At 41.5% G+C, this 25,069-nt stretch overlaps 1 protein-coding gene and 1 long non-coding RNA gene across 4 annotated transcripts in view; one reads left to right on the top strand and one right to left on the bottom strand.

Moving 5' to 3' along the window:
- LOC143905965 (neural cell adhesion molecule 2) overlaps positions 1-25,069 on the top strand; it is a 262,418-nt gene that overhangs the window by 64,837 nt on the left and 172,512 nt on the right. Inside the window, exon 1 of one of the 3 annotated variants that reach the window (XM_077421647.1) lies at positions 446-1,569. The exons of the other annotated variants lie outside the window; for them this stretch is intronic. Coding sequence (XP_077277773.1) covers positions 1,446-1,569 — 124 coding nt within the window. The 5' untranslated portion in view covers positions 446-1,445. Of the gene's footprint in view, positions 1-445; positions 1,570-25,069 lie in introns of those variants that run through there. 3 annotated transcript variants of the gene reach the window in all.
- LOC143906192 (uncharacterized) overlaps positions 17,717-25,069 on the bottom strand; it is a 41,701-nt gene continuing 34,348 nt past the window's right edge. Inside the window, exons 2-3 of the long non-coding RNA XR_013259461.1 lie at positions 19,708-19,827; positions 17,717-18,235 (exon numbers count right to left, since the gene is read on the bottom strand). This is a non-coding gene — a long non-coding RNA (uncharacterized LOC143906192). The remainder of the gene's footprint in view (positions 18,236-19,707; positions 19,828-25,069) is intronic.

Here is a 25,069-nt window from a genome sequence, read left to right as displayed (position 1 = left end):
AATAAAAAAAAACCCCATATTAAATCAAACTTGTGTACATAAGCTGATTGATCATATCATATGGGCATGGAAAAAATTGCCGAGGAAAAAATTGATTGCATTAATCGCGTTAGAAGAAAGCGAGAGGAAGAAGAGGGAACAGAATAACGAACTCCCGTGACGAGCGCAACCGGCATGCAGCGACGGTAACGACGAAGAGGAAGCAACGCGTGCGGATACGCTGCGGAGCGGAGGCAGAAAGAGAGACACACCGGTCTCTCGCGTTCAATACGCATGCGAGGTAAAGCGTGTGCGCGGGCGCGTACAACACGGGCCTCTTTTCGATCGACGGTGTCGGTGGCAGCAGCAACGGTGGTGGCCGGTGGCGGCGGCGACGGCGACGGCGGTGGTGGTAGCGACGGCGACGACGACGGTGGCGACGACCCCGCGACGTCGACGTCGGCTGGCTGGCGGCGGTGGCGGCGGCGGAAACGACGCGTCGGTGGCGGCACCAGCGGTGGCCGCAGCAGGTGAACGGCGGTGTGCGGCGGCCGCATACGGTTCGGCCCGATACAGTCGTGGAGGGAGTGCGAAATCACGCTGACGCTGTGAGTGGCGCGCATCACGTCGTCGTGCTTGAAGCGCTGGAACGTGCCGATCGAACGTGTCATCGAGGACGCGAGTGAACGCCGAGTGAAGAAAAAGGGAAAAGTTATCCCGAGGAGGGGTGAGAAAGTTGCTGAAGGTCTTCCGAAAGGGTGGAAAAGGAACCGGCAGTGAGATAAACTTGGGGGGGATAGCGCGAAAGAGGAAAACAAACGAAGGAGTCGAAGGAAAAAGTTGCGGAGGCGGAAAAACGATGTGAACGAACGAACGAACGAACGAAGTGTAGATCAACAGAGAGGAAGAAAAAGAAGTGAAGAAAGGATATTGGAGTAGTACCGAGATGCGCGTGGTACTGGATACCGCTAACAGATCGACGATGTGATTACGCAACAAAGAATTGCTGATGCGCGGTGCGTCGACCACGCGCGATCGCTTCGATTTCCGTGATCGCGAGTCATTACACGCTCCGAGATCTCCACAAAGAGAGCTTCCAACGGTCCAGCGGAGCCTTTTTCAACGCCGTATGGTCGCGCGCGACGCGTCGCGGAATCGTCGATCTTTGGTGCTCGCGCACGATCCGTCCGGACAATCGGTCCCTCATCTCCTGTCTCCGGAAAATATTTGCTTTGAGAAAAAGGAGGATGCGCGGATATCGCGCGCGCGATAATCAGCAGACGCGCCGTCCGGATTCCGGACTCGACTAGAGTGGACTATAGAGCACGTCGGAGGAGGAACGGAGGAATCCGCTCCGTTGGATCAGTGTGCGTTCAGACAGTGCGGGTGGATGTACGACGACGACGTTCCCTGGTGATCGGTGTTGCTATGATCGTGCCGCGTTGGTCCCGTCACGTGGAACGATCATGATTTACTTTAGGCCGCACGACGGTAGGAGTCTACGGTACAACGCGAACGCGAGACACTTGAACGTGCTCGTCGTGCCGCTCTTTCCGCTCTGGATTATCGGCGCGTTCTGCGTGAAGGACAGTAAGTGGCTGTTGAATTTCGTTGTTGTATTTTATCGCATTTGCGCGAGCCTCTCGAAGGTCGAGCAGCGGATCGACCTGGTTCTCACGCACCAATCGGAATTTCTACCGATCATTTCCAGCTACCTGTTTATCAAACGAGTTAGTTGGAAGTTTTTGAGGAGCAAAAGTTGAATAAGTGGTTTGAAGAAGTCCTCTGTTGTTATGAAATTAGTTTCATGAGATCGACTTACGTTTAATGTTATATTCCTGAAAATTGAGGGGATATTCGTTCAACTTGTTCCCACTTTTAACAAAAAGAACAGCAAGATAGCTTTCAAAAACGAGAGATATCGTAAAATATTCTTTACGTATTAAATGACATATTTCTTTAAGTACAATTTAGGTACAAAAGAGTTAACGAAATTATGCATTATGTTGATACATATTATATTATATTATATCTGATGCTATGTCGAACATCTGATTGAAAGTCGCACTATCTCCCAAATATTTCATCTATTCGCGGTCCAGCGCGCGCTTTCAGAATTCTACCATGTAAACTCCTTCATCTATTATCGTTTATTTAATTATGACGTGCGAACGACCGATTTTGCGTCGGATGGCGCATCGCGGCGGTACGGACACCGGCTTATAACGAATATTTTAACACTGATGGATCAAAGGCGATTCCTCTCTTTGACGGTAGTTTCGGACGCTGCTTTCGGAGGCAAGCGGTCCGTTAATGGTCCGGTGTTTGCATATCGGTGACACTGTGGCTCGTTTACCGCCACTTACTTCGCCGCCCCCGTCGGTCATCCGCAAATACGGTTGCGCGACATACGTTGCCGAGCATCGCCCTCGTTTGCGTTATCGAAAACCTCCATCGAAAACCTTTCCGGAGCGACATGTATCGGCTCATTATTACGCGGAATAGGTAGTCCGGATGAGAGACGGGAAAAATAAAGAGATCCGTCGATAAGCGTCAACGGGAGCACTGTGTGTAACGAATTGCGCCGACCAAAGCGCAGCAATTTCAGAATGCGACGAGCCAAGTTTGACGATCGCACAGATCTGTGTCGGATCAAACTCTTGCTTTTTGACACGCGACTCTAATTGTCTCACGGATAGAAGCTCGAGGGGGCAAATTCCCGTCTTAATCTCGCAAACAGACGAGGCCTCGCGTCTCTCGCGATGCGCTCGCAGTTCTATTCAATTGCCGTTGCAGTCTATACGTGTCATCGCTGAAAGTTCAACGCTTGTTGCACATGACGTGAGATCGATTAAATAATTATCGCCAGACCGGAAAGTTTTTCGCCGCGTTAACGCGGTGAAACTTAACTTCCTTTGGTGGAATTTTTCATTGGAATGAAAGATATTAGCGCGCTCCATGGTAAACCGGCGAAAGTGTTAATAATGTCAAAGTGTGGTCGAGGGAGCTGCTTGAAAGACTTACTAGATCGTCATGATAATCTTAACGACTTCGTCATTTAGATTTTCTCTGCTGTATAATTTCAACTAGTGAGTAAGTTAATCAAGATTCAGTTAACATAAGACATTCTTGAAATATTTATTTCAATATATTTGAAGTAAACTAATATAATAACATAAAATGATACATTATATACATAGCAATAATGATATTTGTTACAAATTGAGATTTACAATCTTTTTATACATCGATAAGGATTGATTAAATAGTAATATAATTAATGAAATCTTATCGAATAGTGAAATATTTTATCGAATGGGGATGTTTTTCCGTTAACAAAATATGACCGCAAGACAAACGCGCGTTATAAATGAAAGCATTATCTGGCAGACGCTTATTAGATTGCAATAAATTACCGGCCAAAGTCGTGTCATTTGCGCGAATGCGCACACTTAGATCGCATCAAAGACAAGCATTTTACTGTGCCATGGACCTCTGATTACTTGAGGTGAATCGAGGAAATTCGTGGTTGGCTTTTAGTGAAACGTTAGAATCTCGTATGTAGGGATGACCGGGCGATTGGCTTCCTTTAGTTGGTATTCAGTTGATTTCTCTACTAGAATATATAAACGGGCATCGTTGTTGCTTACAAAGGAATGCGACTGCTATTCTCGCACGAGATGTTCCGTTTTAGGTGGCGGTGTCGAGCGGGCCAAAGATAAACGGCTGCGACGAAGCGCGAAACGCTAAAGAGTCGAGGAAATCTCGTTTCGGTACTTGTAATCGAGTATTTAATGTCGATTCTCTCTACGACGCGAAAAATACATTGAGATTTGATCCGAATTGCTTGTTGAGCGTAACGTCACAATGCCGAAGACAGATATAAAATGCACCGTATATTATTTACTGATTTACAGTGACAATATTCCAATTATAAATTAACGAAGTGATCATGAAAAAGATATGTTCTTCTATTTTAAGCAATTCACGGTCACGTTTGCGAGATTTTCTTTGCACGCGAAGATAATTGAATTTTGTCTGCTTAAAGCTTACCTGTCTGATTGCACTTATCATGATAAGAGTCTAGTTTATAAATTATATAATTTTTCTACATCACCTATTATTTGTCCAGAGTATTAAATACTATCTGCACAGAGGCTATTTTGCTATTTACGGTTAAATGATTTTATTCGGGATTATATGTTATTGTCAATCAACCAACAAAACAACGAATTATTTCTATTCGATAATAGTGACGCAGTGTATCTACCGTTAATTAGTTTTGTCATGCTTAATGATTGGCCTCGTTGATTCGCAATACCTGTAATGCACGTTTACACGTGCATCAAAGCGTATTCCGCATGCGTTAATATCCCTCCACGTCCCGACGAACGATAAATTTGGTCGGACTTATTTACCGCCGGTGGTGATTAATTCTAGGACGGATCGAAATTTGCTGAAATGGCAACAGGGCCCTCTTGATGCCCTCTTCCTCCTCGTCCCGTTTTGTCATAAGTCAAAAAGTTACGACAAGCCGCGCTACACGTTTATCATTGCTAACGGTTCTCGCAACTCATCATACAGACGGATCACGTCACGGGGTCATGCCGGGAGTTATAGTGTTTCCAACAGAGCAGTAGCAGAAGCAGCAGTTCATCCCCTCGACAAACAGATTCTCATCCAGCGACTGCCATGCGCCCGGCCGAATTTTAAAGCGAGCTTACCTCCTCGCCGCCAGGTCAAATACGACGTAAGGTCGATCCCCCGTTTAACGTCGCGCTGAAAGAACGCTTTCTAAAACACTTTCGGCGCATCTCGTACGTGCTTGAGAGCGCAGCTAGCTCGATGATCGATAGTGCTCGCGCGTGCAGCGGCGTTCCGTTCTTACGCTCTAATTCTACGCTAAAATGCTTCCGCTCCACGCAGTAGATTTCCGTTGCTACACTCTCTTCGTAATCTCTTCCACAATATATTATGTAGGGTGTATATTCTTTGTGCTATATTTTTCGTACGAATTATTATTCTAATTTATTTCCGAGATATGTTCGATCGATGTTTAAAAGAATAAAGATTAAAAGTAATATATGTAGATTGACATGGCTTGGGCAGAATTGATATTAAAGCTGAAATATCGTTTTTATCGTGTATACCGAATTGTGGACAGCATTTTATACGAAATTTTCGATTCTGTTTTTAAAGAGCAATATACTGTTCTGTATATTGCTTTTTTGCGTGACGCAAAACGAGATAACTTTTATGTTTTTTCATAATCGCTAAATACGATTACCAATGTCATTGTCTCTTCACGTGTGATACGTGTTTTTTATTGCAAACAATGACAGAATAAATATTCAATTTGTGTAAATTGTACTTGGGTGTAAAAAGGGTATATGTGCATCACTTGACACATTTGCACAGTTGAACAAACCTATGGCATTTTATGGCGCAAAAACAATTTTATTTTTATATAAAAAATAAAATTTTTTTTTATAAATATAAAATCTTGGATAGAAAGGATATATAGGAAGGCTTATGAAATTCTTCTTGGGTATCACAGTTGTATACTTTCTTTATCAGTGCAGAAAGGTACCTTTAATAGAGTACGAGATTAAGAGATCGTATCGAAAACATCGGAAAATATCCTCGACGGACGATTACGCGTTATCGACAACGCGGTCAGTTGTTAATCGAACACCCGTCGCTCGCCATTCTTTCGGATGAAGTATGGGACGTTCCTTTCCGCGTCTGCTGGCCGACGATAAGTTCCGAGGGCGATGGGCATTTCTAACACTTCACGGCTTGGAGGGACTTTCGTCTGTTGGAACAGTTTCGCTGGCTTCTCTGCGGGATTTGCCGGATCAAGACCAATCTCCCTTGAATTTTAATGTGTGGCTTGACTGACTCTCATATGTCAGTCATGTATACTTCACTTCGTTCCTTTACGGCATGACGGTACTTCGGGGAACGTAGATACTGTTGTGGATCGCTGTCATTTATACTGACGTAAAACGTTACGTAGACGCTCGAGGCGTAACACTTTATCTTCTACTCGCTAGCTGAAACCCGACTTTTACGTTTTTCGCGGGGATTATTAGCGCATTGCGTCAGCGCTTTTAATTCTCACGCCTGGAATCAAAGCGGACCCGTGTTCTCTGAAATTAAACTTGCGGGCTGCCATTGTCGGAGGATACATTAAAAATGAGAGCTGCATAATGCAATGAGGAGAACATAGAGCATTAGCTTATGAAATAAAAGTATTAACGGTTTTTTAATACCTAGGTATCGCGTATCACGTGGTACATCCGAGAAATGTCAGCCAACTAATTGACACGTATATTCACAAATTCCTATTCATTTGTGGAAAAAAAATGGAAAACATAGACATTAACATCATCATATATCGAGTTCAACTCTCAATTAGTAGAAATAGAGATAGAGATACTTTTTTCAGTTTTACACACGAATTCTCTCGAATTGATTTTTGTTGACGTTGACAAGCCAATTACTATTGTTGTCGATATTTGATCGTACTATCATTTTTCTAGTTGAAAATCGTATTGCGCGATTCGTTATACAGCGCAATTGCAATCAAAAAAAGTATTATTAGTCGGCGAAGTGGCGCGTACTGACAATGAGTCTTGAGCCTATCGGTAAAAATAATCTTGGCAATCCCTGACGATAGCATTGAAATTTAACAAGAAATTTATTTTCCATAAAGTGATGACATAAGACGTCTGATAGTAGGTATCACTGCGAATTACGGTTGAAGTCGGGCCGCACTTGTAAAAAACATGGAAGTCGATTAATCGATCTTATGCATATCGGTGACGCTGGCGAGAAAACTGTCAAGTTGCAACGTTATCACTGTTAGCCGCAGTGGCCATAAAAATTTAGTTTTATACGGAGTTACCATCGGTTCCATCGTAGCACGGACGACATCTTTATTACGGTAAAGACCCGTTTGCCCGCGCCGAGTTATGGATGTAAAAAATTGTTTAAGCTCCTCGTATGTCATACGAGACAAAATTCACACGCCGCGTTATTCTTATTGCGCTCATTGAAATTCAATGCAAGCCTCCGAATTGCGCGCAATATAGCGAACCGCTCCGTTCTCGCGCTCTCGCACGTTTACGTTATAAAGTATTAAAATTATCATTCTTATCGTACGAAAAGATAGACAAATTCTTCTCGAGCTTTGCTCGTACGTCCAAGAGAAAGATACTCGCGTGCGCGAGTACCCTCAAATAATATTGTCGATTAATTCATATATAGAGGCGCAAAGCGCATCGGTTGATCAAAGGGATTATGCGACCGGCATTGAAATGTCTGTTACGCATCTGCGTGCCTTTTGTGCTCAATACGCATTTAGCTGTGATATACGCGGCACCCTTATAAATCGGCCTCGAGGCCCCGTTTCTCGTATGTATACGCTAAACGTAGCTAATGGATTGAATCAGGGTGTGATATATCGGACTGCACGTCGAACGTTGATATCAAATCTGTGTGCATCCGTGTGACACCCAGGTCGATTAATCGACACCGTGTACGACACCGTCGGCGACAACATTGCCCAGTTTTACGATCAGCCCAGTCGAGCCCGCCCTTTACTGGCAAATATCTTAGGCGCGTTTCGGGCGCACATCCGCGTCATCGTCGTCACGCAGCCGCGTTAATCGCGAACGTGACAACGGGCCGGATAATTTTTCGCCGCGCGATATTGCGGGCGTTAGCGTGCGGTGGCAACGTCGTGCAAAACCGAGGCGACATTCGCCCAGCGATACCATCGCTCGAATTGCTCGAACCCTATCCTTTACGAGGCCCGCTCCACCGTAACCGCGCGAACAATTTTGGAATCGCTTCTATAGTTTCCAACCCGCAATACGCCAAAACGATCATCGTGAGACTCGTGCATGCGGCGAATACGTTTCGCGCAATCGTAATTTTCGCGTACGTTCCCCCAACGATTCCACCAGTCATTTGCCAATAAATTTCACGACTGCTTGTATAGTCTGCAGAGGCAACGGCGATAATGCAAATGCGTCTCGAACTGTGAATCGCCTGTCAGTATATCGTAAAACGTTATTAAATCCTTCCCTCGGTCGAGAACGCTCTCCGCGCCTAACTTTCGATAACTTCATTTAAAACTCCGTAATCGTTTAATGCCTGTGTTATCTGCTGGTTATTGAGTTGAAATACTTTCTCGAATGGACGCTCGCTGGTTATCTATCGACGATTGTCGAAGTTGATCGAACTTGGCACAGCGCATGTCAGCGACAGCGATGACGCAGTGCGGGCGATCACTGCGATTCAAGAAAAGAAATGTTATAAACGGTGACAATTAATGACAATTATGCAATATGAATATAGACAGTTATGAAAATGAGATTACTCCGAGTTTCAGTGTTGCGTTACGTCTAACCCTTCGCAGAACAAATGGGGCTTTCAAGACCCACTCGATATTTCCATTTTGAATTTTACGGAGATTTTACGGACTCTTATAAAAAAAAACCTAAACAAGAATCAGGCATATATAACGGTATAAATAGATTCTTAAAGTCTTTGAAAGTATACTTGAATTTTTTCAGATTTTTTATGGCACCATTACAGCTTGAAAATCTTAACTGGCGTAAAAGACCCACTCGTTCCACGAAAGTAGCAGAATTATACATATTCTGCGAAGGGCTAATATTCTGCAATAACCGTTGCAGGAAAATACATTTATTTCGGTCAGAACAGCTCCGAGATGTTTTTCGTAGTTACAAGGCATTAAATTCAAGCTGATGGAATCGTTCGTCGTAACAAGAACGCTGCCGGCTTTGCAATTAAGCGAATTAACCTGTAACATGTCGTGGGAAAACTAAGTTCGCGTTACGCGCTCGATTGTTAGTATGCGATAATTTCGTTTTGGCAACCTCAATAATTGTAATAATCGTTTTCCACGCATTAATGTCTTTTATAGTTGGGTAAAGTACTTGACGTCATAGAGTAGAATGGTTTTGAAATTAACTCGATGAAATTGACTTAATACGATGAAATCCAATAAGTTCTCATCGACGCGCGGAACTTCTCTCGTCGAGTTCTTACTACTCGGCAATTTCATTTAAACAATTGTAGCTTTATCTCTGCGTATTGGATAATTCTCACAATGCGCCGTCGCGCCAGTGCAATTCTTCGTAATTTTATAAAATTTATCCAGCAATTTTATTTCACTGACAACGTGACAATTCAGAATTATTTCGTTAGCCAAATAATGCATAAAAGTCAATTCATCTAATAGAATGAAAACCAATCTAATAGAATCGTAAAATATTTACTTCTAACATCGTAGAAATTTCAGAGCGGGAATTCATTATCGATGTGTTGAGTTGTGATTAAATGGCAATAATTCGTCGCTCGCGATATACCTATATCTATACATCTATATAGTACCAAAGTTATAAAGAGAAGGAGAGAGAGAGAGAGAGAGAGAGAGAGAGAGAGGGAAAGAGAGAGAAGGTAACGACGACATGGAGTGTCTCGTAATTGGAACATAATTGGTATCGAAACGTGCGACACGGACTTCTATTGAACGTGTAAAATCCTGCCAATACACTTTATTGCTCGTTAATTATTATACGCAATTAATGGGCGTTTGAGGAAAATGTTATATAAGCAGTTAACGATTTCCGACTTATATGATCTTCCTTGTATACGTGTCGCGTGTATGTATTTATAATTATCGCGTTTTGACATTGGCAAATCTAATTATAAATAATCACGCATGATTGCTCGATAAGAGCTTGATTATCTTCGTCACGGGCTCTACTAATAATAAATCGAACGCGACGTAAAACTACACGGTGTGAAAGAAAGGTGAAAATGCATTTACTCTTAAAAAAGCCGACTACTCCATTTCTCAAGAGACTGATAAAACATTACGATGCCTCTCGGCATCTTTATCCATCCATCCATCCATCCATCAGCAACTTTTCATAAAACAATGGCCTTCTTGCTGGCTCGTAAGAGCACTTTTAGCTGAAAGCCCTCTTAATCGCCGGATATAAAAGCGGGCCTAAACAGTTTGCCCAGGCACGTTGTAACCGTTGTTAATTTAGCGGCGTGAGCGCCGTCGAGCGATGAATATTACACGTCTGGCCGTGATCCAAACCTAGCGATTGCGCACGCGATTATCCGCGACAACCACGATATTTGAACTACGAGGAATCCGTTTTCCGTAACAATTCTCGTAAAAGACATGAAATATGAGATATATGGGAATAAGATATAACAAGACATGAAAAAGAAATTATTGAAGATATATTAATTAATTATATATAGAACTATATATATGCAACTCTCTGTATTTCATATATTTCTCTTTTTTTAATCGCCTGCTTTTTAGATTACTTACTCGTATATTTATTGCTGGCAGCTTGTAATATCTTTATTGTGTATTGAACATATATTTTATTTCCTCTTTCTTATATTTCTTATCTTTTATGTCTCCTTATGTTTCCCATCATGGCAGCTACGGATCTGTCGAGTAGTCTAGGTCAACGGCTATACGTATTCTCCCGGGATGCGAAAATATCCCGTCGAAATATATTTACCTCCTCTTATCCATTTATTCGGGTGCTTTAGTCACCCAATTGCTCCCGTGACACAAGAGAAGTGAGCGAGTTTGCCACTTAAGGGCAAACGACGACATGAGACGACCTAAGGCGGTATGTTATCGATACTCTCGCAATCTCTGGCGTATATTCGCCTACCTCAGAATCGGCGGAACTCGGGGATTAAAGGTAGCGAGAGCGAGAATTTACGGACGGTGTAATCAATTACGTGTGCTATTGCGCGACAATGTACTCACTATAAAATTACGCTAGAGTGTTTTATTGCACGTCGTGCTTTGTGCGAGTATTTTTTTACAAAAAAATCCACAGTATAGTTTTGCATGTAAGAGAGAAAGGAATGAACTTTTTGTTGAAAAAAAAACTCATACAAATTATATACAGATTTATTTGCATGCGTTTACGGAATATTTTTTACATATTTATTTCTCCGCAGTTTAACATTAATATTAATTAGATATTAATACGATTGATATATCTTGTACATAAGTGACGATCAATTTTGCTGCTTTATAATGAAGATGTACGAGAGAGATATATATAGCTCACATCACTATTATTCGCTATTTCCATGATTTGCGGAAAGCGTATGAAGTCGTCGTAACTCGCCATCGAGATTCCATCTCGATATGGAATCTCGGAAGGCTTACAGCTCATACTCGACGTCAGCCGCATCTTCTTTATCTCTCGTCCGAGATCGCGAGTCCTCGGTGACGAGGTCACGTTGCGACCCGCATCGCCGATAAGCCGCCGATAATTCCAATCAGTCGCTTCGAGGAAACGCCGATTGACGATTCCTCACCGTTAACGGCGCGCACACAGACACACACACACACACACACGATCGTTCAACGACCCGACGGTATTATTCGGGCTCGCTTTACGTTACGCGGGAGAAATGCGGTGTCTCTCGCCATCAACCCTAATCTTGGCAATCTTCATATCCTGTAAGCACTCGAGAAGTCGGGACCGGAGCCCACGAGGTGCTTAGTCGGCTGATGCCGTTGTCGCGTTACAGGTTACAGGTTGCGGTGGCGGCCGCGTTGTATTAGTCTAAAGCGTCTTTAAGCCAGACTTTACCTACACCCCAAAAGGCGTAAATTATGGATAGGGATGCTAGCGCGTACGAGCTCGCGTCGTTTCTCTTTTACGAGCATAATACGCCTCCTGGCACGTCGCGTCGCATCGCGTCGCGTCGCATCGTTCTCGACGTTGCCTCGACGTCGGGGAAACTTTTCGAAATCGCTTCCACGACGCCCGATGAGAATCGCCTCTCGGGTCGTAAAACGTTATTGAATCTTCGGGCCTCTTCAAGGACCTTGAGTCTTCACGACGAGACGACGAGCTGAGAATGACGTCGTACACTCGGAAAAAAAAAATATAGTCGATTCTCGGTCGATTCGATCGAGATTTTTTTTTAAATTGAAAATTTTGATTTTAAAGATTATGTGATTCTTGACGCGCGTTACTTCAATGTTGGAAAAATTTTCCGAAATTGTTTTTGCAACGTTGAACGCGAGTTCTCTTTTCCAGACTGTAAAACCTTATTCAATCTCCGAAGCTTTTCGAGCACGTTGAAGCTCAGCAAATCGACTGTAAAATAGATATATTCAACACAAGCTCGTCCGGCTTAACAAAAGCATTTTGTTAACTTCTGAAATATCGGGACTTTGAACAGTAACAGATTGATCTATAAATCCGCATGCGTTGTATGAACAAGTATTTATGCAATAGCTTAATTCGAAACAAAATATAGATTGTAAGAAATACGTAGTAAAGTGAAAGTGCATCTCACGATGGCAGAAACAAACGAATCAACGTATATAATAAAACTCCAGTTTATCGTTTTTCGATAAATTCTGCCCCACGTGTGTGTGTCGTCCATATTTTTAAATCTCAAAACGACTCTTGCAGCTTATTGTTCCCCGCGCGTTCGTATTTACTCTCGTTAATCATCCGGATCTAACAATCCATCCGCGCGAAATTGGTCGATGGAAGTTTCTACGCAACCTGCAATTACATGAGGCGTGTTACGATGGATATACGAGAATTTGAATGTAGCGGCATCTCTCTCTCTCTCTCTCTCTCTCTCTCTCTCTCTCTCTCTCTCTCTCTCTCTCTCTCTCTCTCTCTCTCTCAACGCTCTGTAGTGTAATTAATAGAAGTACGGAAGTGGCAGTTAGCACGCGACCAATCTCTCTTAACAAGCACGCATTATACGATAATAGCCCCGACTGAAGTCTTAATGCGGCCTAAGTATTCCACGGAGTTGGGTGTAAAAGTTAGTACCTAAGCAGTGCCGCTATTATTGTAGCGGCGGCGGCGGTAGTCGCTCTGCCATTCCTCGCCTTGCCTACCTAATGAGCCGAGCGCGTGTCTTCTACTTTCGATGGAAACTGAGTTAGTCCGCGCGGCTTCCATCGCCGCCACCGCTGCCGCTGCCGCCGTCGCCGCAAGCTCTTGCTGCCGCCGCTCATTCAGCGGTGAACGACGAGTTCCGAAAGTGAATTTACGCAATCGCGAAGTTTGCGCGAGATTTCCGCGAGCGAAGGTCGCCGTAAGAAATCGCCGGGAAGAGCACTTACCGAACTCCGCGACTCGCGCGGCAAGCGCTCCTACGAGGTACTTAGCTCAGCATTCCGTGTGGGAAGACTTATCATAGTTATTATAACAATTCATTTGTGTGTACGTTGGCGGTAATCGCGATAATTTTCCAGTCCTTCCCGCTCGCAGAGGATATATACGTGACGTTTGCGCGATGACGCATTTCCACGCTCCAGCCGGCAGCCGTGAAAAGCGATCTCAACCGTTGAACGCATCAGAAAATACAGTTAATTTTAATTTCTGTCACGATAAAAATTAAACTCCCACGCGAAACACTATTTTTATTTCGCGAGGAAAAATGTATGCGCCCGGCCATGCCGCTCGAGTTTATAAACAAAACGCAATTACGCCGGTTTATACTCGTTTACTAGAGTAAACTGGCCGCATCGGGACACCAGAGGTTATTCGACGGCGAAATGTTGACAGATTTACGGAACTGCGTTACTGTTTTGATATGGAAATTATTCCGCCGTACATTTTCCTGGCTGACTACTAGACCGCTGTCTTGCTGATTCGGTCCGCGGACTCCCCGTGAATTCCGTAAGCAGATTTATAGTAGTCGCAAAGTTAGCGGCGCGACGTATCCGCCGGAAGTTGCCACAAAACATCATTAAGGACAATACTTACATTTTCAGCTGGAAATCCGCTGACTATAATTTTCGCCGCGATATTCCCCCCCTACCCCCTCGCTGTATTCTGCTGTTTGCCGACTGAAATGCAATTTGCGCTATATGAAAATGTAATTGTAGCTCCGAGGATTATCTACGTGCATGCGCGATGCCGAGTTTCCCTCGGCGGCGCTGTTTTTCTGTTCTCTGTCTCTTTCAGATCTGGCTGTATTCCGCGTCTTGCAACCCCGGGGTAAGAATATAATCCTTGATGAGGCCCGGTAATGAATTTATTCGCCGACGCGCAGAGCGAGAGAGATTGTCGAAATGCACGTCTCTACTTTCGATGCATGGAAATCGAGTTAGTTTGCCGCGGCGCGCTCGCACGTCGGAAGAGATAGCTCCGTTCGGTCACGAGTCCGCCAGTTCTGCAAGTGAATTTGCGCAATCGCGAAGTTAGCCAAACGTTCCGCTCTCCGTGAGCAGAAGAAATCGTTAAGGACCATGCTTAGTTTTTCGACGAACTTCGGCGACTCCGTTCGAAACTTTTTCGCAATCGAGTTAATTTCATACTCGAGGCGTGATCCCGGCCGCTTCTCGCGATACTGCTATTTCTACTTTTAGCTAAAAGCAGATACGTATCGCGTGTTCACGTAACGATTAACATGTAAACACGAAAAAACTTTAAATACAATGTATTGTAAAAAGAATTAAAATGTAATATATGTTTAATATATGTACGCCAAGGGGTATTAATCAAATTTTGCAAAAATATTATATAGCCTATATTAAATTTTCCGTAATACGGCGAAAATATAAACACAATCTGTCATAAATTTATTTAAATAATTTATTTAAATATGACGTTAAAATATATTGAAAATAAGCTTTTTGCATAATTACTTTATAAATTATCTATTAAAATATTTATTTTCCATACGAAACGCCTTTTTAAATAAATTCGATTATTAATTTAAATTGCATATACGCGTACTAAAGAGTGATATATCATTGTAAAAGATACATTAATATAAATTGAATTGTTTCATATTTAACGTAATCTCTTACAATAGAAAGCTGTACCGCAGTATCTTATGCAATAATAATTGACGTGTATTAGGAGTGACATTATCTCAATCGCCTATTGATGCCGGAGGTCAAATTAGCAAGATCGTAACGGACGATAAGATACCTTCCGCAGGCATACGTGGTGTTTGAACAGCATGAGGACATCAGCTTGCATCTGCGAAGGCACCGGTTAAGTGGTGTGGAGTGAAATGTAAACGTCGCTATGCTGGTATTTCGAAGTCGTTTGCACCTTGTGTGTACCTTGTTCTACCTCACTTTAGAAGAGCAATCGCGTCGCTCTCATGCGACATATCATACGCGATACAATTGCTAGATTTATAGAACTTTGAGGAGAATTCTTTTTAAACAACAAATTTTTTTAACTATTGATATTGAGACATATCTTTCGATATTAATATGCTACTTATACAATGTCTATTAATTTTCTTTTATACATGAAAATGTGTATTTTAGACGTTGCATGAATTTGTTTTATCTTCAGAACTATAATTTACCATATTTTCTGTAGAAGTGTAAAATTGTTCACAGCTTTCTCTCTCAACCCTTTAAGCAATTTCTTAGTATCTGTGATGTACGCGAAACTGCAAAACTATTTATGTCACTATACGTTCTTGACGTTAACGCCACGTAATTGACAGCATGTCAGAAACGTTATTTAAAAAGCAAAAAGAATACGGTTTTCTTTCCCCCTTAAGAGATTTAGTACGTATATGCAATTTAAGCAATTCTGTAACTTCTTTAAAAAAAAAAAGGGCAAATAGATTTATGTACTCATGTAGTTGTTATAGTTTGAAGTTTTATTTGCCAGAGTCACGCGAATCTAAGTTTAATAACGCTGCTTCAAACGATAAATATGGCACATAAGATTGTATACTCTCAGACGTGCCGGCAGATACTCCGTAAACTGTTTTCCGTGCAGATAGCAATTTTTTCTCGTTTCACTAAAACTTAAAGGGGGCGATTAATAATGTTGCCGTTATTTTATGGCATATATAACACAACCATCTTACATCCATTCACAAAATAATGCGTCATATATTTTTTCATCGGTATCAGTACCGATTCAGCGGTACTTTTCGTCAATGTTTGTAAAACAAAGAAAGTCAATAGATTATAAATAATTTTAATTATTATTTAATGGTTTAAATAAATAATTATATAATAAAAATAATACTTTTTCTCAGTACAGAAGTTATCTAACAATAATTTTTAATCGATAACACGAAAATGTTGATTAGTAATAATCAATTATGCACTTATTATTAGAAAATATTATAATGTCACTCTTATCCCAATATCGTAATTATCCTAATTTCACACTATATTTCGCCACTTGTCCTATCTACCGTGTCCAACCTAATTATATTTTAAGCTAAGATAAATAATTTAAATAACTATTTGTAACAAGAAGAATAGAAATCGGTTTTATCAATCGGAGAATTAAAAGTCACGTTGGTGTCACGGCGGCTGACCGGTAGTGGCTGTTACTACTTGCTGGGTACAAGGACCCTTGTCGACTAGCTAACTCAACGAAAGGCCAGACGCACTCGACATCGCGCCCGACTATATAGTGCATAGGCGGTGTTTGTCGGCGGTCTAACGACATGGACAACCTGCAAACGCTATAACTATATAGGTAATGTCGAGCGTAATGTAAACCTTATGACGGCTGCTGTTCTCTCAACGCTGTTTTCCCCTCAATCGTTGTCTCTTTCTTTCTTTCGCGAGCGACGCGCCACGAATCCGCGGCGAAGTCTGACGTCGCGGTTTGCGCCTTCGAAAGCCCGAAACGTAAATTACGCGAGTTGAGGGTTTTTTCTTTTAGACGCGATCGTAGTTCGACGGCAAAAAACACCCACGTGCGCAGCATCGTATTTCCCGAGCCCGACGCCGCCGTTAGAACCAGAGCAGCCCCGTCGAGTCGAGTCGAGTCGAGCGGAGCGTCACTCGACTTGGGGGCGTGCACCTATGTAAATCACCGCTTGCTCTTGGCGATAAAACCTTGGTCGAGCAAGGGTTATAATTATCGTCGGCGATATTGCGATTTCTATGTTGCGCCAATGAACGATCGTTACTCGGTAAGTAGGACAAGTGACGAAATATAGCGCGAAATTAGAGCAATCACGATATTGGGATAAGAGTGTGACATTATAATATTTTCGAATAATATTGATTATTATATTAATTAATATTTTTGTGTGATATGTATATAAGCGTTTATAATATCGAGCATCTTATTAGATTCAAAATTGCACGAAGTATTTCGCTGTCACGTGTATATCAGTGTCACATATTAGCGCGATTGGGGATGAAGTTTAAATAATTTGTACTTCCGGCCAAGTAGAAGAAAAATTATTCATTTCTCAGATTTAATTAAGAAGAGTTAATTACAGACGATGGTTATGACAATCGGGCGAATTCAACGTTTGACGCGAGCTCTCTCTGGTTTCTGCAAACAGCGCCGTCACTTGCAGTAACGCCGACCCAATGATACACAAAAGGACGGGAGATGTTAAAAGAGACGGTACGGCGCGCGACGCAATTAGCATCTAGAATTACATAACGTTTCTGCATCTCGCTCTATTGTCATAGTCAAGCCAAACGAACGCGCATCACAAAGGATGCAACGGCAAGGCGCGTGGAGGGAGAGAGAGAGAGAGAGAGCAGAAGGAATGCCGGTGCTCGGCACAAGGAAAAGACAGGGAAATATGCAAAGATGCGCGAGATGATGCAAGAGAATTCTCGCGAGTAAGTCTCGCAGGATATAACGCATTTCTCGAGAGCAATGGACACAGATCGGTAGAAAGGAGAAGCAAAAGGCAGGAATAATAAAATGAAAGAAAAACGAACTTATCTATTCTGAAATACATATTATTATTAAAGATATTTCTTATTTATACATAATATATTTGTTACAGTATTGTTACACATTATATAATATTTTCGTACAATTATTATTATTAAAGATACCACAGTTTGCAGAGATACATAACAAAATGATCAAGACTTTGCTTTGTTTTAAGTTGCCATTAAACGTTCGTTGCACCATTGAATGCGCCGGTTAACAAAGTAGCCGTTGCGCAACTGGAGAGCGAAAGAATATTATACGCGAATGTTGCATGCGCGTCTGCCGTTGATCACGTCTTAATGTCCGTGGTGCATGTGTTCCGGTTTGTGCACGGTCACGTTCTGGACAAGCCGCGTTAAAACTCGTGCGCTTAACTTCCGATACGTAGGCGACGTTAATCTCCGTTGCTACGGGCTCGAAACGGCGTGGCGGCCACCTGGTGCTACACGAAAGAGGGCTTCGAAGCATCATGCGCGGTCGGAAAGTGCTCGTTTGGATCGCTAACAATAAAGAATTATTTTTAGCTGTTCTGCAAAAAGAATGAATGAATTAAAAAGAATTTGCGGGAAATAATTTTTCCAAATTCTATATTACTAATTCTCGAAGGCACTGACTTATTGTTAGTCTCTTTCTATTTTTTTTTGCCAATTTCCATTTGCATAGTTTAATTTAATAAAACAGAATCCATAGTTTTGAAAATTATGTTGAATTATGTTGAAAAGTTGGTTGTAAATTTGCAGAAAAACTCGGCATTAAAATATCTATTTATATTTCCGCGTGAAGGGGGATAATATATTTAATTAGTGTAAGCGAGGTCCGCGTAGTGAATATTGTATCATAAAGGCGAGCACGATGATGGTGGAGCGCGTTAGCACGGTGTTTCACTCTTGCACCGCGAACGATGCAATTTTCAAGGTACGTAAGCCAGTATGCGATTCCGTTGCATCCAGCACCGTGGAATATAATTCCCTCATGTATTAGCCCAGTTTCCAACCTAAAATCTGCATCGCTTAGCTATCAAGCGTAACATATAAATTGAAAATTAAAACGTAAAACGGACATTTTTTTGAAGCTGACCCATGCAATTTACTGTTATAATGTTTCGGTATAACATTGTGAGATTACAAGATTAATTGATTTGTCTTCGATCGTATAGACACAAAATCTCTGAGACACAAGTTAATGGTATATCGGGAACAATCGATAATTACTAAAACTTAAAGCGTATATTCAAAACAACTACGGTCAACTGCGTTGCATCGCGCATGAATTGGTTTACAAAATCTACCTTGCAACGTGCCACGCAAAATATTGTGTTATTGTGAGACGAAATTAATATGTGCGCCCGTCAATCGTCGCCGAACTAATAAATTGATTTTCATAACGAGTAAACGTCTTTATTCCATTACCGACATACGTTTGCTTAACTATGGCTTGTTTAAAAACATCTTTATAAAAACAATCTTTTTCCATCAACACTAATCGATAGGATCAGATATCAGTTGCTAAAAAACCTGTATATTTAAACACGCTTTCACTCTAGCTACACTTATTTTCGAGTACTTAATTCGTCACGGTTCGTGAGACCACTCGACTTTGTCACATTGTCATTTTCACTCTACTTAATATTTTCAAGCTTGTACTGTAGACATTGGAAATACAGACTTGAAATAAGATGTTTATGATAATATCAGGTCAAGAAAATGATTTGAATATAAACTTTGAACTTATAAAGAAACTAGAAAATTATGTTATTATGTAAAAACTAAAAAAACCGAAAAAAACGTTTAACGGTTTACTGGAGTGTGGCGAGCTAGGCTTAAACACGTGTATACATAGATTTCCGATTATATTTAATTACGTCAAAAATTATGGATAAAAAATCTTCCGTATTCATCATTATCGTTTTTCTCGAAGTTCGGAATAATTCAACAACATTGATTATAATATTCAGACCAGGGAATTATCTTACCTTCCACTTCGTTCACTTCGCCATCGTCGCAGGAACGAACTGAAATGACCCAAATATGCTTTGAAGTAGATAATGTGCATATATCGATCACGACATTTCCTGATCCTCTCGTAATGCATCCTGAAATTTCGTATCGTGTTTCAAGCAAACGCGGCAATTAGTTGCGCGCATTGAAGATCGATCTTCGAAATTGTCTTGGTAAAATGATTGATGAAACCGACTGTGCGATCTCTCTTACTGCGATTGACGACAACAAGGGCAACGGAAGGAGGCTGGCAGAATTAGAATTTTGACCGGTTGAGAGTTGAAAAGCGCGGATGTGCGATCTATCACGTAAAATCACGTTTTTACGAAGAATTTAAGCCACTTTGTCGTTCACGCCGCCATCCGCTGCTTAATTAATTTTTTATTCACATTGGACTCCATGTACATATATATTCGCTGATACATGCAAATCGCGTCTACACAGAAAAGTGATTACACCCAACTCTCTTTTTAGGCGGGTTTTTTACGCGATTTTTTTTACGCGGTTTTTTGAAAAATTTTTGTAATCTCTCGTGTATGTGTAACGGACCTTAATTCCAATTCGTAATAATGAATTAATGAAAATTTTTCAATCGGACACATGTCCTCTCATATTATCACGCCGTTAAAAAGCGAGTAATACTCTAGACAGATTATATTTTTCGATCGTCGTTATAGCTCCAATCATATTTCAGCAGCTCGGTTGTCATTGTCAATCATGATTTAATTATAATTCATACATTGTTCGTTCACCTTTATTTTCTTCAAAATCAGTCATGTAAAGCTTTCAATACAAAAGCGTGCGCATATTTTCCCTCTTTTATAAGATTAGAAATTGCATGCACTTTCAACGAAGAGAGTGTGCGTATTAATTAAGCTAGAAGTTTGAAGTTCTACGTAATTGTTTCAGTCTTTCTGCTAGCACCATTTTTTACGTGGGTTTTTCCAAAAAACGCGATTTCTTCTTACGCACGAAACGTATCTAAGTATTGCATAAAAAGAGAGTTGAATGTATTTCGATAAAAGTGTAAATGTCCCACGCATACTTGCAATTTACGAAGGGCACCAGCCCTGCCATACGTAATAAGTAATAGTTATTTCAGTCCCTCGAGAAAAATAGCACCATAAAAAAACAAGTATATATTATAAATTGTGAGAATAATTATACTTTATTATAGAAAAGCTTAGCGCGAAAGAATTAGCAATGTTGACTTTGCACGACGGTAGGGTGCAATGTTATCGATTTGATTCTTTTAAGATAGCGTGTAGCTTTAGTATCTGGCATATATAGCTGTACTCTCTTTTAACGAATAGACATTTCCTCTCGCGTAGTAGTATACAACGCGGTGGCTTGCCGTCCACGGTGAAAAGCTTTTCAAGAAAAGATCGAACCGGGAAGTAAAGAAAGCGTGAGTGGTTTGAAATACGGGTTCTACGACACGGTGATACAACACGAAGAGGTTTCCTCGTTCCGGTTAGAAAGAAGCAAAAGTCACGTTCGACGGTTATAGCAAGTGGTGCTCGCCTGAAACAATCACGGCGTTTGGATCGAACGGATAGTTCGCGGCGTCTATACTTCAAGTACGAGTACAGTAATACTGCAGAATGTTATGTTACTAACTTTCGTAATTATTTTCCATTATGTCATCATTATGTATTTTAACGTTCATCCAAATTTTCTCGAATTTTAATCGCAGAGGCGAAAATCACTTACATATGAGATGAAAAATTAGCAAGTCATGATTACTGCAATTAATATAATATATCAATGTTATTGTAGTATCAATATAATATAAATAGTGTCTTTTATAAACTAAACGTTTAGTATCGCGTTATACAATATAAACGTAATATATTTTTACATTTTATGTTAAAATTTATATGGTTATATACTGCACAAACTTTAGTAAGATACGTTTTAATATTGATCGCTGGTAGTTGAATTTTGTACAGAAACAGCAAAGCATTCCACAGTTAGTTAACATCATCAGAATCTAAATACACGTAAGTGATCACTTGCGGTTCAACGTTAATATTATCTCTTGGTACATTATATACAATAATTTACAGTCATTAGAGATGCACAAAGGAAGCCGTTTGCTTTTGAACGTTGCTCATTGCAGTGATTATACCGCGATATATCATTAAGAAACATAATTTAATATCGCACGTAAATGGTGAAATTATGATATTTTTCTATATATAAATTAGATATTTTGATATGCCAGCATAGAAATTCCTTTTCGAAATAATTCACAAATTTATGTTTCGAGTTTATTCGAACAAGGTAAATAATATTAGAGATACTTTTATACGTATACAGATATCTTTTAGCACTACTATTGCATGAGTATTTGCATCTACGATCTTACTTCAACAGAGAATATTCTCGTTCAACCGTGCAGTCTGCACACGTAAACGCGATCATCGGAAGTTTTAACAATAGCGAGAGGAAGGTCGCGATAAAACGAGCGTATTTTTTCACACGTACATTGCGACAAAATCGACGACTTGCAGCTGACGGCGAGAAAGTAAAAAAAAAAATTCGTCAATGCCAGAGGAGAGAAAGCTCGTGCGAGAGTGCCGAAAGTTGCCTACGTGCCGCGATAAACTGTCCAATCTGCCGCTCTTGTTATAACGCCGGGAGGTTTACGAGAACGAGCGACACCTCGAAATACCGCAGTCAATTTTTCAGGTTTATTACAGCCGTGCTCGAGCGTCATCCTGCTGAGCGTCGCTCGACTGTAATCTGAAAATTGCAGGCAGACGCTAGCAATCAGAGATGCGAAAAATAAGAAGTGTGCGCGTCTTGAAATAAATTTAAAGGTAGATAATTTACGTATAATTATATCAAGAATAAGCAGATGAAACATGCACCGGAGCGATTTGCGGGCTGCAAATCTGACAGCTAATTATTGCCGCATGGCAGAAGTTTCGTATATATCCGTTCTCACGGTACACAGCCGATTGCATCGTACCTAGCAGCAGGATGCAGGACGGTAGACGTTCCCTGCGGCTTGATTATCGTGATGGCGCGGATAACACCGGGGGATAGCCCGAGAAGTGTGATAGAGACGCAGCGTGGTGTACTCATATGCATACGGGCACAGCCGTTAGAGACACATCGAGCGAGCGAGTGGGTTGCGTACGTCGTAGAAGGCGACGCGTGACTATCGTGATGTCCCTCCTCTCTCTCTCTCTCTCTCTCTCTCTCTTTCTCTCTCTCTCTCTCTCTGCGTCCGATGCAGAGATCATGTGTACTCGGTATATCACTCATCGCGTAGAATGTAATAACCCAGTGACACGCGGATATATCTCAGCGACCATATAACCCGCGATATACCCGCGGGCCACTCTCAATCCTAACTACTCTGCTTAGTTGTAGCATCACAAACGTTTTAGAGCAGCGGGAACTGGCACGATTAACAGCAGTACACTATATGGACCTATCGTGTTAGATCGTAGACATCTCGTGTCGGCCGTACTTAGTTAGTGGTGAACCGAGAGATTTTATTGAGTTCGTCAATGCAGCACAGTTGAAGACAACAATATCGTCATATAATTTTTATTTCGTGTTATTGAAAGAAAATTGTTACAGAGTCAGAGTAAAAAATAAAGTACAGAAGTACAGTAGGGTTCATCCGTGTCCGCATTGTTCATCCGCGCGGAATAACAAAACTGTATACGCGTGATTAAACAATCGCCAATTGGAATACGCTTCGAAATTGTTCAATCCGACACGCGATAGAGAGACGCGTATGCAACTTTGTGACCGCGTTCTGAATACGGGCCATTGTCTCGTCGGTAGTACGAGGATTAATGTCTTGGCGTATACGTATAGAATGGCACATCGATGTAACAATAGCATAACGTGTAGAGCTTTTGATTACTTCGCATGAAATGGAAGGTAACATTTGCAACGACCTCGCGTCGGCGAACGCAAATGTCGATCGACATGTACGATACGTATTCAATTAATCGACAAGTGCTGATGCTCCTGTGTCAGTGCGCTCGTCAGTTACAAACCACGTTACTTGTAGGGCTCTTTACTTTCTCTCTTTCTCTTTTCTTCTTTCTGCCTTTCTCTCTCTCTCTCTCTCTCTCTCTCTCTCTCTCTCTCTACCGTTCCTGTTTGCTCGCAGTTAAAATGGGCCTTCATTAGTATATCGCATCGATAAAATTGATGAATACGAATCCGCCCTCGCGTGTATAATCAGATTTTACACGGCGAGTCGAACGAGTGTCCGGGGGAGGAGAGCGGCGCGTTAATAAATTTAATTCGAGCAGCTTTACAACCTCCGATCGCGAAACGTTACACGCCGCTCGCGTCCATTATTCTGGCCCATATATAACTTTCGTCGGCGTGCTCGCGAGATAAATTCGATAAGTTTACCTCCGCCGGCTCAGTCGTTGTTAATAATATGATTTCATCTCGCGCAATTCGATCCGCGCGTGCCCCGGCTAAAAATTTAACTGTTCGCCGGCGTGAATTCATCGGCTCGCGTTATCCTCGTCAAGCCTCTCTCAATTACGCGCGGTTCGCTATTTGCAGTGTTGGGTTAGTGGCGGCGCAATAAACGTTTTGCACAACGCGATGCTCGTAAGGCTCACGCGTGTCGCATGCAAATGCGGCGAATTATAATAGGGCTAATGTGGCCTACATACGCTACAAAAGGACTCTATTTTCCGGAATTACTGCACCGGATTAATACAATATCTATATACGAAATGCGCGCGCGCGCTACGTACGGAATGGAAACGTTCTGCATTGAAAAATCCAGAGATAAATAATTTATTGAACAACACTACGATAAGCCCAACAATTTTCTTTATGACAGAAACGTAATTTATCTGTTTTACTCTGTTGCCTCACAAGATCTTTATACCACCGACGTTAATGAATAACAATGAGAATGCAAATTTATTCGATATTCGATTTGAATTGCTCATGTTTACGCGCGGTATTACTGATAAATATTATAGATTCTGTTTTCTTATCATCCTGATTTTTACTGTGATACGGAACAGTTATACGAGCCATCTGGAATACGGGCAAAACGACATACAGGTAAAACGAATTACTCTTGGTCCGACATTTATCAACGTTGATATTTTCCACGTGCAGTTTTTCCCTCCTCTACGAACGTATTCTTTCACAGGATCTTTTATCACATGTCAGCAGACATTTCACGAGCGTATACGCGACCGTGTTCTACTCTAAATCCCGTTAACAATCCGAAAGGCATGTTATGCGTTATGTGCATGATCATACAGCGTCTGCCATCATTCACGAATCGAGCCTATATTGATCCCCTGGTCTGTCATTCTATTTGAATTT

This window comes from Temnothorax americanus, unplaced genomic scaffold, assembly GCF_048541705.1.
Source record: "Temnothorax americanus isolate GAGA-0224 unplaced genomic scaffold, ASM4854170v1 Scaffold7, whole genome shotgun sequence".
In the NCBI taxonomy this organism is placed as follows: Eukaryota; Metazoa; Arthropoda; class Insecta; order Hymenoptera; family Formicidae; genus Temnothorax; species Temnothorax americanus.
This window is presented reverse-complemented; position numbering and strand designations above follow the sequence as displayed.